At 38.4% G+C, this 14,905-nt stretch overlaps 1 protein-coding gene across 1 annotated transcript; it reads right to left on the reverse strand.

Annotated features, from left to right (window-relative positions):
• Positions 1 to 10,978: 10,978 nt before the first annotated feature.
• Positions 10,979 to 13,161, reverse strand: LOC121882625 (E3 ubiquitin-protein ligase TRIM39-like). The gene has a single exon (XM_042390995.1). The coding sequence runs from the start codon at positions 13,159 to 13,161 to the stop codon at positions 11,473 to 11,475; it is 1,689 nt and encodes a 562-aa protein (XP_042246929.1). The 3' UTR covers positions 10,979 to 11,472.
• Between the last annotated feature and the right edge of the window lie 1,744 nt (positions 13,162 to 14,905).

A 14,905-nucleotide genomic window follows, 5' to 3' on the forward strand; every position in this document is an offset into this window, starting at 1 on the left:
CAATTATTAATAATTGTGCAATATTAATTTCAGCATAATTTTGGCCAGTAGAAATGTCATATTTCCACATGGTTTTCCATTGTTTGAGCTTTTGATTGCCGCTGTTTTAATGATGTCATTTCGTGTCTTCTTCTGTAATGGTTTAATGGCACTGACTGTTTATCTTGATAAATTAACTCCTAATATTGACCTTAGATGGAAACAAATATTAATTAATTAATTTTTCTTTTGCAGATTTTCTGGAAATTTGGTCAAAATTTGCTCTGTAAATTTGGATGAAACCCCGGTTGATCTTGTACGGTAGCTTTACCCCAAACCATCTGTTTCAAAACCAACAAGTGCAAAACAAATGCTGCAATGGTCTCTAACCCTAACATACATGTCTCTGACGGTGGGAGAAACCGGAGCACCTGGCAGAAATCCACGCAAACACAGTAGGAACATGCAAACTCCACACAGGAAAGACCTGGGACGGCCAGGGTTTGAACCGAGCAGGACCTTCATGCTGTGAGGCAACAGTGCAAACCTCTGAGCCACCATGCTGCCATTTTTGCAGTTCAGTTTCTTATTGCATTGAAATCACTTTCACTGTCAAACACATTGAGCAAAGGAGCACAACTGCAGTATCTTACAGGTTTTGCCCTAAATTACCTGACAAGTGTTCTCACACTCATTTTTCAAGTTCATCTCGGAAGTGACGAAAATGGATTTTACCTGGTCTTCATATGGATTTGGCAGGCTGAAATGTTATTTAGGCACTGGCAGAAGATTATATAAATTAATAAATAAAATGCCCTCTAAGTTGCCCCACAAATTCTTTTTTTTTTTCATTTCAATTCAATTTTATTTATATAGCGCTAAATCATAACAAAAGTTATCTCAGGGCACTTTTCATATGGAGCAGGTCTAGACCGTACTCTTTAATTTACAGAGACCCATCAAATCATAGAAAAATTCTGTAATGACTGTCTAGTTATGGGTAAATCAGGATGAAATGCCCTATAGAGGACATCCATATGTGACAATCTGGAATGAAGTACTCTCATGGTGCTCTTTCAGTGGAAGAAATGTGATAGTGCCCTGTTAAGAACCCCCAAAGACAAGATAATATGATGTTCCATTTAAACGAAGAGGATGTAATGCAGTGCCCTACGATGCTGTTGTAATGGTGTAAGCTGGAGGTTCTGTATGGGTGCCCTCCTAGTGAACAAAAAAAAAATGGAAAAAAAGGATTAAGTGCAATTTAGGGTTCCCTTAAGTCTGACATACTGAAGTGCAGAATTGGGTGCCCTTTCAGTGAAAAAATGTGCCCTATGGGGTGCACTGTATGGGGGATAAACATTGTGAAGTGGGGGTTCCCTTCATATTTTTTCACCCCTGCCCCTGAGACAGCCTGAGTCTGTGCAGCAGGGTAGACTAATTGTTTATGTCAAGCTGCTTCCGTACAGTGTAACTGTGTTGTAATATATTAACCTATTTCTCACTGTGAATATTTTTGCCACTGAAAATGTCAGAGCAGAAACTCCTAATTGATTCTGTGCACAGAAGTTTGGACATGTCACATTCTGAAAGCATAGAGGTTAATAGTTTGTGTGCTCACATCTTGAATGCAGTTGCTGCTTCTGTTCTGTGGTTTAAGTTGTTGTATCTTGTTTTGAGTGTGTAGGTCAGGTAGAATACACTCTATGGAAGGTTATAGTCAGGCCTGTCATGCATAGCATTGACCAGTCTTGCTTGGAGAGGTAGGTTATATAACCGAGTGCCCCTCCGTATTATTGCCATATTGTTCTTAAATTATCTAAGAGGAATTTTATCATCCATATTACCAACACCATATCGATAAGGCCAGTCATGTGTGCTTGTAGTAAGTCTCTTGTAGTAAGTGTTGAATGTATTATAGGTTACAGCCCCCTCACCCACAGAGTGAACAGTAATATGTAGTCATGATGAGGACTAATATGCTTTGTCAATATTTCGGGGGCACTTTGTGTGATTCCATGTTTTCAAGATCTACATTGTCGTCAGTATAGTATATAGTATAGTTTTTGCAACAATCCTCTATGTAGAACTCCTAGGTGTGAATATGAGATCTCACTTACAGCCAATAACACGTTTAAATTCCGCCTACCACATTTATTAGTCACAAGTTCCTCTAAGATCAAAACAGTGCGTGTCTGTCATCCTGTTTTACATAACGAGGTTATGGTTGCTGAGATGTTTCTTTACCTCTACTTTCTCCTTGCTGGATGCCTCTGTCACAGCTCTCCTGGTAAGAAAATCCTAGTTTGTCAGCCTTTTATTGACATCATATTTATAGAACTTTGGTTTTTGCTTTAAGCCAAGATTCATTTATTTACCTTTTATTTATCTAGTCAGGTACAAAAATCTTTTTATCATAAACACAGTTTTCTGATTATTTCTTTTTTTTAAGATATGTTTTTGGACATTTTTGTCTTATTTGACAGTTGATAGTAGTGACGCAGATAGAAAACAAGGGGAAGAGAGACAGGTATGACTTGCAATGAAGGTCCCCAGGCTGAATCAAACAAGTAATGTTGCGGTTATGTGGAATGAGCTGTAACCATTCGGCTACCAAAGAGCTCTAGTTTCCTGATTATTTCCATAAACATACAAAAAGACAAACAAAAATAATTTGTGAGTAACAAAAGAGATTGATGTAGAAGTCTTTTTAAACCCATAACGTCTACAATTGCTCAAATATTGACAGTAACTTTTATGAGCAGAGTCTATGGAGGACTTGATTATTACTGTAAATAAAAGTGATCCAGTTTTATATGAAAATTAGGAGTCACAAGCCAATTATGTAAAGTCTTCAATATGAGTTATATGTTATGGAGAAAAAACTAATTAACTAAATAAGTTATTGGAATCTACTTTTTTACCTTTCATTGTTTTGCAGTTACACTATACAGGATATAACTTGGTCGATACTTTTTGGGAGTGTGTTATTGTTCATGAGTTTTGGGTTTATTTGTGTTGTGACAAAAGCTGAATTAATCCTGATCTGGTACTTTGTATAAGTTTGTAATAACATAATATGTGGGCGTCTATGTCTGTCGCTGCTGCCAAAGAGTTAATGTTCTGTAAATGGAGAGATAGTGTTTCTCCATCCATTAAACACTAGACTAATGCACTGTTTAAAATGACTAACCTTGAAGGGGTCTTTTACATTAATATATAGGCTCTCTGAACTCTGGAAGTTATGATATAATACTATAGTCACCCTTCTTAACAACCGTGTCCTGAAGACTGGGGATACCAAGTCAAATTGTCTAATGCAGACAATATAACAAGACATGTTAATGTTTGATTTGTTGTCTGCACTAGATAGGAGTCATTATATTAATGACAAATCTACAAAAATTCTAAGGACTAATTCTTTCAGTTGAATTCAAATGCAACACAAGTTACATTTTTATGCTCATTTGTGCCTCCACTGCTTCACAGGGGTGACTTGCTAACAGGAAGTTGCTCAGATTTGGTGTTGTGCTAATGTTACTGCATGACAGTTGTGTTTTACAAAGTTAGAAAACAGCCCTACCTTCATCCTGCCATCTGTGATATTCTGAGTTGGAGTCTAACCTAGCCTAAGTTAGCATGAAGATGGAAAGCAGGGGGACACAGCTAGCTTTGCACTCTACAGAGTTCAAAAATACACCTACCAACACCTTTAAATCTCACTGATTAATACATCAGTACACAAACAGAATTGTGAAAACAATATGTGTTTTTTGGGACAGTTATGTGCTATTCCTCAACAACTGTTGATCCATTCTTTTCAGAACTTTTGAACAGCTTACTAGTTTTAGCCCCATCTTCCATTAGCCAAATGGCTAATAGGGCATTTTAAGAATGCTCCGAAAGCAAACTAACTCAAACAGCCTTATTATATGTAGAGAGAGAGAGAGATAGATCAAATATTTAATTTAATTAATCAAATGTCTGAATAATTTTGAATATGTGATTGGAAGCAAAGGGAAACAGCTAGCTGGGCTCTCTCCAAAGTTCAAAAATAAATCTGTATTTTTTGTGGCCAACTTGTGTAACTGTTTAATGTAGAACAACAACAATACTCAACAAGCAAATTTCCTCAATTTTGGGTCAGCAAAGAGAACAACGATAGCGTGGTACTGATGGGGCAATGTTAGAAATACTAGGCAACTTAATTCAAACAAGATTGTACTTACTACAGCTCTCCGCTTTGGATAGAGATATACTTTCTCCAACAAAGCGACAGTAGGTTTCCTGGCTGTTCAAACATAAATCCCCGTAAGCTCTCTTTGTCTTTTTTGCCGGCATCTATGTGGGGTTTTTTGCATTTATTGAATGACAGCGTTGCATTTTTCTGACTGTTTGTGTCTTGGCGGATGATAAATGACTTGGGCTTCAGTTGGTGGTTGCCCTCTTTAGCTCTTCATCCCATATGTAACTGCACATCAAACCAGACTTTGTCGACAAGACCCTCAAGTGTGTTTGGATTCAGTGTCTGAGAGTGCTTGATTTTCTGAAAGTCTGCCTCCATTAACGCTTGGTGGTGGGATGTTTTGTCATGTCCTTCTTGAAGTTGTTGCTAGTGATAAACTCAGGTTCTTTCAACAGACACCAGGATCGGCTGAATGGTGGATCATTTATGCACCGGTTAAGTCCAGCACGTAGGTCAACATAACTGCTGAAACCATGGAGGTTACCTTTTCCGTTTTTCACAGGGGCATAAAACTGACAGGGAGCCTGGTTTAGCTCCATTTTGGTGATTGATTTAAAATCAATAGCCAGATCTCAGCACACCAGGTCTGAAAACAGCAAAAGGACCACATCATCATTGTTTCTTGACCTTTCCAGCTCTTAAATGTCTCTCTCATTTATTTCAGTGTCTCCTATCTTTTTTATCTTCCTCCTCCATGCTGTCCATCTCTTTCCACCAGGCTTAGCCCACCCAGTAAATCAAAATTAACAACAGAATCTGACATTTTGAAACAATTTGTTTAGCACAGTAATACTGTTGTAATGCGGTCACAGGTGTGTGTTTATAGAGTATTTTATATTACTGCTTGTATATATATATATAACGGCTTCAAACGCTGCTCAGCCAATCATAATCAAGGACCGGAACTATCGGTTTTATAAAAAGTGACAAAGCAGCATTCTGAGTAAGTATTAATAACTTTAAGAAACACTGCATGCAATAGACTAGGCTGTGCATTACTAGTCCACCTTCCTCCTTCTCTCCCCCTCTTTCTGTCATTTTCTCTCTCAAACACACACACGCAGCTTTATCATCAATTTGTGATTGTAGTTTTGGTCAGTGGATGTGTTTTAGAGTGTTGAAGCTTCACCTATGAGTTTTTTTCCCTTAGTGGTATCTGTTGCTTTTGTTTACTCCACCAAAACTTTTTTTTTTCTTTTTTGGTTGGAAAGACCAACAAAAGACAGGTGACGCTAAGGTTGTATGCCAAGTGAGCCAAAAATGTAAGGTGTGGGAGAGATTCAGCCAGGTTGTCCTGTCCGATGACACCATTACAGACTATGTTATGGTCTGTATGTATCTGTATCTCTACATTACGGTGGTTTGTGGTCAGGTTGGGTTTGGGTGGTTGATTAACGCATATTACTGCAAGTTGGGCAGTGTGGATTAGCTCTCATAACGGGTCAGGTGGGTGCAAGTATTAAAAAACCCTGACCTGTGCGTCACTTCTGCTCACTATTGATGTTTTTTATTTTAAAGGGAGTAGTGAATGAGTGAACGAGTTATCGGATCCAGCCTAGAACTAGAATTATAGTTTCTGCTTAAAGAGGACATATTCTGCACATTTCCAGCTCTATATTTATATTCTGGGGCTCTACCGGAATATCTTTGCGTGATTTACAGTTAAAAACTCCTTATTTAACTTATACTGGTCCTTTATGCAGCCCCTCAGTTCAGCCTCTGTCTGAAACAGACCATTTTAGCTCCTGTCTCTTTAAGGTCCCCCTCCCGATGAGCCCACTCTGCTCTGATTGGTCAGCTTCAGGAAGCTTCCTCCAGCTCCAGAGGCTACGTAAACAAGCTATAGTAGCAGGATTTCACTTCTTTTTCTCCTTCTTTACTCCAAATGTCAACTTCTCAAATCCATCCATACATGTTGGAGCTGAATCACATCTGAAATATGAGTGTGGACAATGTGAAGAACACACCTTAGAAACCACCTCAGCAGCCAAGGCTACAGAATGAACGGCTGTTTATGGGCATGTGCGACAAGTTGACGTCAGTTTGTTGGCAATTTAGAAAAAAACATTGCAAATGAAGCAGTCCGAGCAGATTGAAACCCTGACTTTTGACTTGCAGGCAGCATATCTACAGACATTCACCTCAAGTTTTGGAACTTTGACCATGTTTAAAATAGATATCCGACATCATAACAGTATTTAGCTAACAGAAAACCAACATAATAACAGCATAATATGTCCCCTTTAAGTGTTAGAAAGGAGACTACCACTTAACACAGTTTATGCTAGGTGTTAGTATGGAAGTAAAGAAGCTAACATACTATATATAATTGACACAAAAGTTTACCAAAGACTGATGTGTCACTAATTGCTGCCTTTTTACTTTACAGCGGCTCCCTTGAAGCAGGTTGTCCTGCAGAACATAGTGGCTACGCTGCCCTCCCTTGGACCAGACCAGAGGGGAAAAGCTGCAGTTGCAGAAGACCAACAATCCTCAGACATTTGGAAAGTACCTGTTAGTGCAGTCATATGTGCTGCACTGGTACGTTTTGCCATGAGATTCTGGTCAAAAAAGAGAGCAGAGAGAAACACCAACTTGGACAAAACTGTCAACGAGGTGATTCATGAGGAGATCGAAAACGGCAACATGCAGCCAAGGAGGGAATCTGATGTTGAATGTCCACATTGAAACACCGAGCACCTCCACACAACCAACTGATAATCTGTACACTGCTGTTAACAAGCTGAAAACTAACGGATGCAGTAATGAGGAGTGTGTGTATTCTCTTGCTGAAAATCCACTGCAGAAAGGAAGTTCTCAGTATTTGTAGTGACTGTCGCTGTTTTTTTGCAAGGTTACAAAATTCAGCCCCTTTATCTGTTGCACTTGGTAGTCTGATAGATAGATCACTGGTGTAGATACTATAGATACAAACAGTCAACTCCATTAAGATCTAAATACTGAAACCTGTACTCATTATTAAAGAAATTAATACAAAAAACAAAAAGCTCTAAATACTGTACAGTTGCACTGTTGGTACTTCTTTTGATCCTGGAGTCTGTTTCTTTCCACTGGCCATCAATATTTCTATCAATTATTTTGATTATCCTAGTGAGGGTTCAGGGTGAAACCATTACACCATTGTCAAATTAAAAGCAAAATTATTTGCATTCATGAGAAGACCATGAGATAAAATGTAGAGTCAGTGGTTACAGGGCTGAGTATGTATATTAGGGGTGTGCCCGAATACAAATACATTATTCGGCAAAGCACAAATAGTGGGTTTCATACGAATATTTGTTTCATACAAATATTTTAAAAATTATTTGTTTTTGGGAAGAAAAAAAACAAAACATGTCAAATACCAATTTGCAGGTCGGTTACATCGTTATCTCAGTATCTCTCCTCTGCTCAGCTGTTGCATCTATCAGGGGTAAGTCCCAAGGGACTCTCCATAACCTGTTGCTCCCCTTTTCCTTTCCACAAAGTTAGGTTGTAAAAAATAGGCAATAAATGAAAAGTGCAAAGCAAGAATCGCTTTTGAAGTTCCTCTACATGTTACATGGTGTGCTGTCTCTGTGTTATGGATGTATAAATAGGTAGAGGTCTGTCTGCAATGAGTCAATGAGTAAAGTTTTAACTCAGTAGTCAGCTCAGTAATCTATGATCTGGGAGACTCCAGGTCAAGACCCAGTGTGGGGACCTCCAACGTTAGATAGTTTAAAGTCTAAAATTAAAAGCGTTATAAAAACAAAAACAGGATTTTTAAGCCTCTTTCCACTTTTATTCAAATACAAATAATTTTGCTGCCTCAACAAATACAGATACAAATACAAATACTGGGCTCTCTGCACATCCCTAATATGTATATATGTATGTTTACATACATATATACATATATACATATTAGGGATGTGCAGAGAGCCCTAGATATATATATATATATATATATATATATATATATATATATATATATATCTAGGGAATTAGAATTTAGAGACCAGGGCAACACCTTGAACTGTTTGTCATGTTCCTCAAACCATGCCAGAACAATTTCGGCAGTGTAATGGTGGCCATTTTGGGACATTTTAGACAAGGCGTGTCAGGCAATCAATCAGTCTAAATCAGTCTATAATAGACCTTGTTCACAGCAGATATTTTGACTTATATATAGCAGGAATTGAACAGGTGGAACTGATAACATTAATGATATCACAGTTCCATTAAGGTATCCAAGAAAGCTGTACTGGTGAAACATCATGAACTATACTATTGTAGTGCATTACAAAACTACATGGGATTCAGTCATAATCAGTGTTGTTAATTGCATCCGTGCTTTATCTGTCTTAACATGTCAAAATGTCTGCTGTAAAATTGCTGTCAATTTTCCAGGCTGCAGGTACAATAGGTGAACGTGCACAGAGGTCATTCAGTGTTACGTTGTATGTAGTCACAAAGGAAATTACCTCTGGTACTCGGTTGGGGCTTAAGCCTGTTCATTACTATCAATATTTTATTCTCAAGATTTATATTTCTAAAAAGAGGACCACAAAATGTGGGTTAATTCTACTTTTCACCTGTGCAGGCTATTTGTTTCAAGGATTTTCAAGGAATCAGCTTCTGTCTAGAAACAAGACAGAGTATGACAGATCATTGCACTTAAGATGAGACGTGGCTCCAGAATTTTCTTGAAACAAGTTGATTTGTTTTGTAAACTGGTAAAGACGGAGGAAATGGTGTCTCTCAGTAATAATGTCTCCTTGGTCAACATGAGTGGTTATCCTGTACATGACAGACAGTGTGTTCACTCACATGTATCGGCAGTGTTTGCTGCTTGGCAACAGTACAGTAACTTTGGGCTCATTGTTCCTTTGTGTTGTGCTCCATCTAGTGGTCGTTCTGTGTCATAAACAGTCAGTGGCTCACAGAGAAGCTTGTTGTTGTTACCGCAGTGCAACAGGAAGTGATGTAAAGGTGGTCAGACATGCAGAAGGCTGTTAGGTCTCTATGACAGACAGCTTTTCACTCCATTGTACCCCAACTGAACATATAGTTTTCTGTTTTAAGTAAGGAGATTGTTATGTTAAGGTATTAGAGATGTGACATGAAGACCTGGAGGGAGGAGCAGCCTGGTGATTTAGCTACTCTTGTCTGTCATGTGACCTTCATCATATTTATCTCAGTTGTTTCTCCCAAACACAGTGTCTGAACCATGTTGGCCTGCCAAAGTGCATGATGGGAATGATTTAGGCCTTGTGTTTATGGAGAAACATTTTCGAAGAAGAAGAACTGCAGGGTGACCAAATCAAAATGACGCATATACAGAATATTGAGGTATATGGGACAGGTCGCAACTGTTAAATGTTTAATGAAACAGAATAAAAATGTAGTAGTCATGATCTTAGGTGACATTAAGCACTGATGGATGTTTTAGTTGAAATACTGGTTACTGTACAGTTGGCATAAAGTTTAGCAATGTGCAACAATAAAAACATATGGATAATTTGCTTCTCTAGAAAACAAACCTCTCAATAGATTGTAGGTCAATTAAGTAAAAAAAAAAAAAATCTGTGCAGAGAGAAAATGTTGAAACATGATGATACAAAGCTGCATATGTAGACTAATAAGTGTTTGGTAAAGAAAGCAGAAAAACATTTGTGATTGTTAATGAACTATAACAGAAACACAAACACAGCTTCTCTGTAAACCAGGTTTTATTTTTTGTGTTTGGTGTTCAACAAGTCACTGCTTACTCAGGCCATGTTTTTAAAGCTTTACATTAAAACTACAGACATAGTTTAGTTTACAGGTTTTTACAATCACATATTTACAGATTTCTTGAAATCATAATCAATCTATTCCGTATTCAAAGAAACAAATTGGCCAAAGTGGACAGAAACTAAACAAACCTAAGACAAAATAATATCGTGTCAGATCGATGGATGACAGTTGAAGAAAACACCAGATCAAAAAAACTGCTCTTTGATGATAAAAAGTCAGGAGTCAGAGGTCCAAGCAGCCAAGTGTTCTTTAATGCCGGCAAAAAAGGAGAGCAATTAGTGCATACAAGATGAACCAGGTTGCTCTGAAGGTTCTTGCCTTCAGGGCGTAGTTTTTATACCCTTGGGTCTGCATAGGTCACACCTATTGTCCATCCTCTTTTATCTTTGGCCAATTACACCATTATATTTTATCTTCGTCGCTCGTTGTTGGTCAAAACTCTTCAAGATTTCAAGGTTTTGAGCTGATGTGGATATGTACTGGCATATTCAGTTCTATCTAGTTATGTCCATTTTTTTATGTAATTATTGGGGATCATTTTACACCATTTAAGTTGTCTCCTGGCCTTTATTTTTTTATAAGTTATTCTTGCCACTTTACACCCTTATTTCTTGATCTTCTCCAAAGTGTATTTTTAAAAAAGGTGAAGACTTTAATGCAGACCCAAGCAAAGTGACATGTAATACAAACACACTCAAATTTATCCAGTGTATGATTATGATTCTTTTACTGTGCTTCTATACTTTCATCGTGATTAAATGTGATTTATGAGATTACAGATACATCATCAATAAGATTTTAACACGTTGTTTCTTATAAGGTTTATGAATCACCCTGCAAAGTTTAATATTGTCTGTTAGCACACCATGACTTTCAATGAAAATACACCACAATAAGAAAATCCTTTATACACATTATACATATATTCTATTAATCAACTGTAGAGCTGCAACTAATGATTATTTTCATTAACAATAAATCCTGTTTTAACCTGTTTTTGAATCATTATTTACTTTATAAAATGTCAGAAAATAGTGAAAATATTCATCACAGTTTCTAAGAGTTCAAGGTGTCTTTGAATGTTTTGTCTGACCAACAGTCCAAAACCCAAAAATATTCCAGTTACCATCATATAGAGCAGAGAGTAGCAGCAAAACCTCACATTTAAAAAGATGGAGCCTGAGAATGTTTGTCTGACAAATAATATAAATGATTATCAATCAATCAATTCATTTCTGTTGTTCTGTCATTAAGTGTTTCAGCACTTATTACAGCCTGTAAAATATTGACACATATTCTGTGGAGTCATGGTCTCAGCCGAACTCTACAATGAAGCTTTATGACACTGTGAAATATTCACACTTTGATTTCTGTGGTTTCACTTCAAACTGAAAGTTTTGTTTTTTTTGGAAACTTTGTGTTTTTGACTAGAAATGAAACTAAAGTTCTGTGGATTTGATCAGATGTTAAAATAGAGATTTAAATTTAAATAGAAATCCTAGTTTGTGTTTTCTCTTAGTTCCCTTTGTACAGATTCTCAGAGGGGCGGAGTTTTTACCACCAAAATTAGGAGAGGGACTGAAGTATGGGTAGAGTTTCTCAGTGAAGGAGCAGCCAGTAAAGGAGTAGATAAGAGCTGCAGCATCTACGTCATAAAAGGAGATCAGACCCTCCTTATAATCCACAAACACCCCCACCTTCTGAGGCTGAGACTTCAGAGAGAGACAGACTGAAGGACCAGCGAGAGCTTTGTACTCATTTCTATTTCTCAACCATATAGTCCAGTAACCATCCTCAGGACTCAGTGTGATTTTTCCCTTCCTGTTGATCGACTCTCTGGCCACTCCTAAAGCCCAGTCAGTTTTCCCTTTAACCTGAACCTCAAAGTAAAATCTACCTGAAGAGAAACTCTGCTTTCCTAAAACACAGGGACAATTAGAAAATCTCTTTGGGTTGTCTGGGAGATTCTTCTTCACATCACCATAGTTTACTTGTTTCGCATCATCAGACAGGATGAGTTTAGGATGTGCTGTATTAGGATCAAGAGTCACATCCACTGCATACTGCTGGACCCTCTTCAGCTCGACCTCAGCAAGCAGCTTCTTCATCTCTTTACTGAGCGTCTCCTCCAGCTGAGTCACAGCTCTCACCACAGTCCCCTCATATGATGGTGGACGGACGCTGACCTCTGTCCAGTCTTTGGTGGGTGGAGCAGCTTTCAGGGACGGGAAGTTTTGGAGGAGGTGGAGGTGGTCTTCAGAGCGTGAGAGCTGCTTCACCTCAGACCTTCTCTTCATCAGCTCAGAGATTTCCTGTTCCAGCTCTTTGATGAAGTCTTCAGCCTGTTTCTCTGTCGTTCTTTGCTTCTCTTCAATCGTCTCAATGAGCTCATTCAGGCTTCTCTCAACAGACTCCTTCAGAGCGGTGAAGACCTGAACACCTTCTGCTTTCTCTCTGTTTGCATCTTTCTTACTGAGGTTGACTGACCGTTTGATCTTTCGAATCTTCAGTCGTCTCTTCTGAATCATCTGCTGAATTTCAGCCTCTGTCTTCCCCAGCTCTGCCTTCTTTCCTTCATATTCTTCTTCCAGAGGAACAACATCATGTGTCTTGTGGTTTAAAACAGAGCAGAGCATGCAGACACATGTCTGGTCGGTCTTACAGAACAGCTCCAGAGGTTTATCGTGCTTCATACACATCCTGTCTTCCAGGTTCTCCACAGGGTCCATCAGCTGATGTCTTTTCAGGCGTGAAGCTGTCAGATGAGGCTCCAGGTGAGTCTCACAGTAGGAGGTCAGACACACCAGACAGGACTTCAGGGCCTTCAGTTTGGTTCCAGTACAGACGTCACAGGGAACTTCTCCTGGTTTGGCAGCTTGTTGCTCTGAGCTGCTGCTGCTGGCTTTCTGTTGAGCTTCTTGTCTGAACTGAGAGACCATCTCAGAGATGAAAGTATTCACTTTCAACTTAGGTCTTGTGTAGAAAACCTCTTTACAGATGGGACACAGGTACTGGTCATTACTGTTCCAGTGTTCAGTGATGCAATTTTTGCAGAAGTTGTGTCCACATGGTGTGGTGACTGGATCAGTGAACACATCCAGACAGATGCAGCACAGAAACTGATCTTCAGATCGCAGACAGCTGGCAGCAGACATATCTACACACTGAGTGTGAAAAACAAAAGACACAATTTATTCAAAATAAATTTAAATTATTTGTTCAAAAAGAAATAAGGATAATTATTGTTGTATCAAGTATAACATGTGATGTTAAGTAAAGTAATATTGAATCATATTTCTGTTATTGATCGGGATGGGAACACGTGAACGGAGTCGTGAGCAACCGTGATCATTGAAGTCGTGCTGGCAGCTCAAACAGTTATCCACAAGGCTGCATGGTGAGTTTAAAGTTGTTGTTTACTTTGATGACATGTTTTATGTGAGCTGGTTTACACAAACACAGTAAGAGACTGTCATCTGCAGCTCTTTATCTAACAGCTCATTGTGGCTGTTTCTGCTTGTACTATTCTTCCATACAATCTTGAAAATGAACCACTGACAACATAACACAGAATATGTCCATATCTTGTTGTGTAGACCAACTGTTATTGAAGAATAGCACTGCTAACAAAGCTCTGCTAACTTGGTGACAAACACCTTTTATTACCTGCAGCTGCTTCACAATAAAAGCTGCTGCTTGTTGGTAGAAAGCTTTTAATGTGAAACAGCTACAGGAAATAGAATGCAGTGTGTCTGTAGGAAGTGATCAGTAAATAGTAATAAGACCAGGAAGGTTGGAGTGAAGCTGAACTCCAAACCACAGAGATTCAGTTACAAGTTACAAAAGTCCTGAGAACTGACACAGAGAGACTGTTTAAAAAACAATTAAAGTTGTTTCACTGAATCTGTGTAAAAACATCTTTAGTTATATCGTCACTAATTTCACAAGTGTCAGTATGAAATGAAAAGAGTGGAACTTCCTGTCTGCTGTGTTAAAGCTGGTTGTTGAAACATTAAATATGATCAGTTGTACTCACCAGTGTTTGGCAGAGACTCTGCTGTGTTGTTGAGAAAGACTTGATGAACTCAGTTTAATTTTTATTTGGACAGAAGTGGAGAGACTCGACTGCAGCTCTGCTGTCGCTCTGACAAACTTAAAGTTTCAGTTCTGCAGAGTGACGTTGCAGCTCTCTTCTCTTTCCGGTGTTGCTCCTCCTCTTACTGCAGCTCTGACTGTGAGTTTGTTTCCTCCCTCTGATTAACAGGATTATTATGAAATATCTGAAGTACCTGACAGGTGGGAGGAGTAAGACATGTGAAAAGATGTTGCTCAGCTTAATTATGTGTGTTGAAATTTTGAGGTTTTCCACAACGTGATCAAAAAACAAATAAACCCTGATTTTAGACTTATTTTTGCCACAAGAGACTAAAATACAAACACTGAACTGTGCAGCCAGTTTTGATGTAATTATTAACTCTTTTTTCTCTTTATCTTGAACTGAGTTCAACAAATGTCGTCTGGTCAACGTTGATGTTAAATCAACAGTTATTTCAAAAACACATTTTTTAACTTCTACAAACAGTTTCCAGTTTACTTCACAAAATGAGGTGAAAGACAGTCGACAACAACCAAAGGATGATTTTATTTTATCTCATGCAGATACGATTTCTATATTTTGCTTCATGTTCTACCTTATTTGTTCCTTTGCTGTAAAGCCGATTAGTTGAGACTGTTTTGTGGTGAACCACCACAGTCCTGACAGGGATAAATGTAGAATCTATCATCTCTGTACTGAGTGATGCTTCACACTGCCAGCACTGTCCTTTGAGAGTTTGGGAGTTGTAGTGTGAACCCTGTTAGCCACAGAGCTAACGTCATGTCAGCAGCTCTGCTGTCAAT

This window comes from Thunnus maccoyii, chromosome 2, assembly GCF_910596095.1.
Source record: "Thunnus maccoyii chromosome 2, fThuMac1.1, whole genome shotgun sequence".
Taxonomy (NCBI): domain Eukaryota; kingdom Metazoa; phylum Chordata; class Actinopteri; order Scombriformes; family Scombridae; genus Thunnus; species Thunnus maccoyii.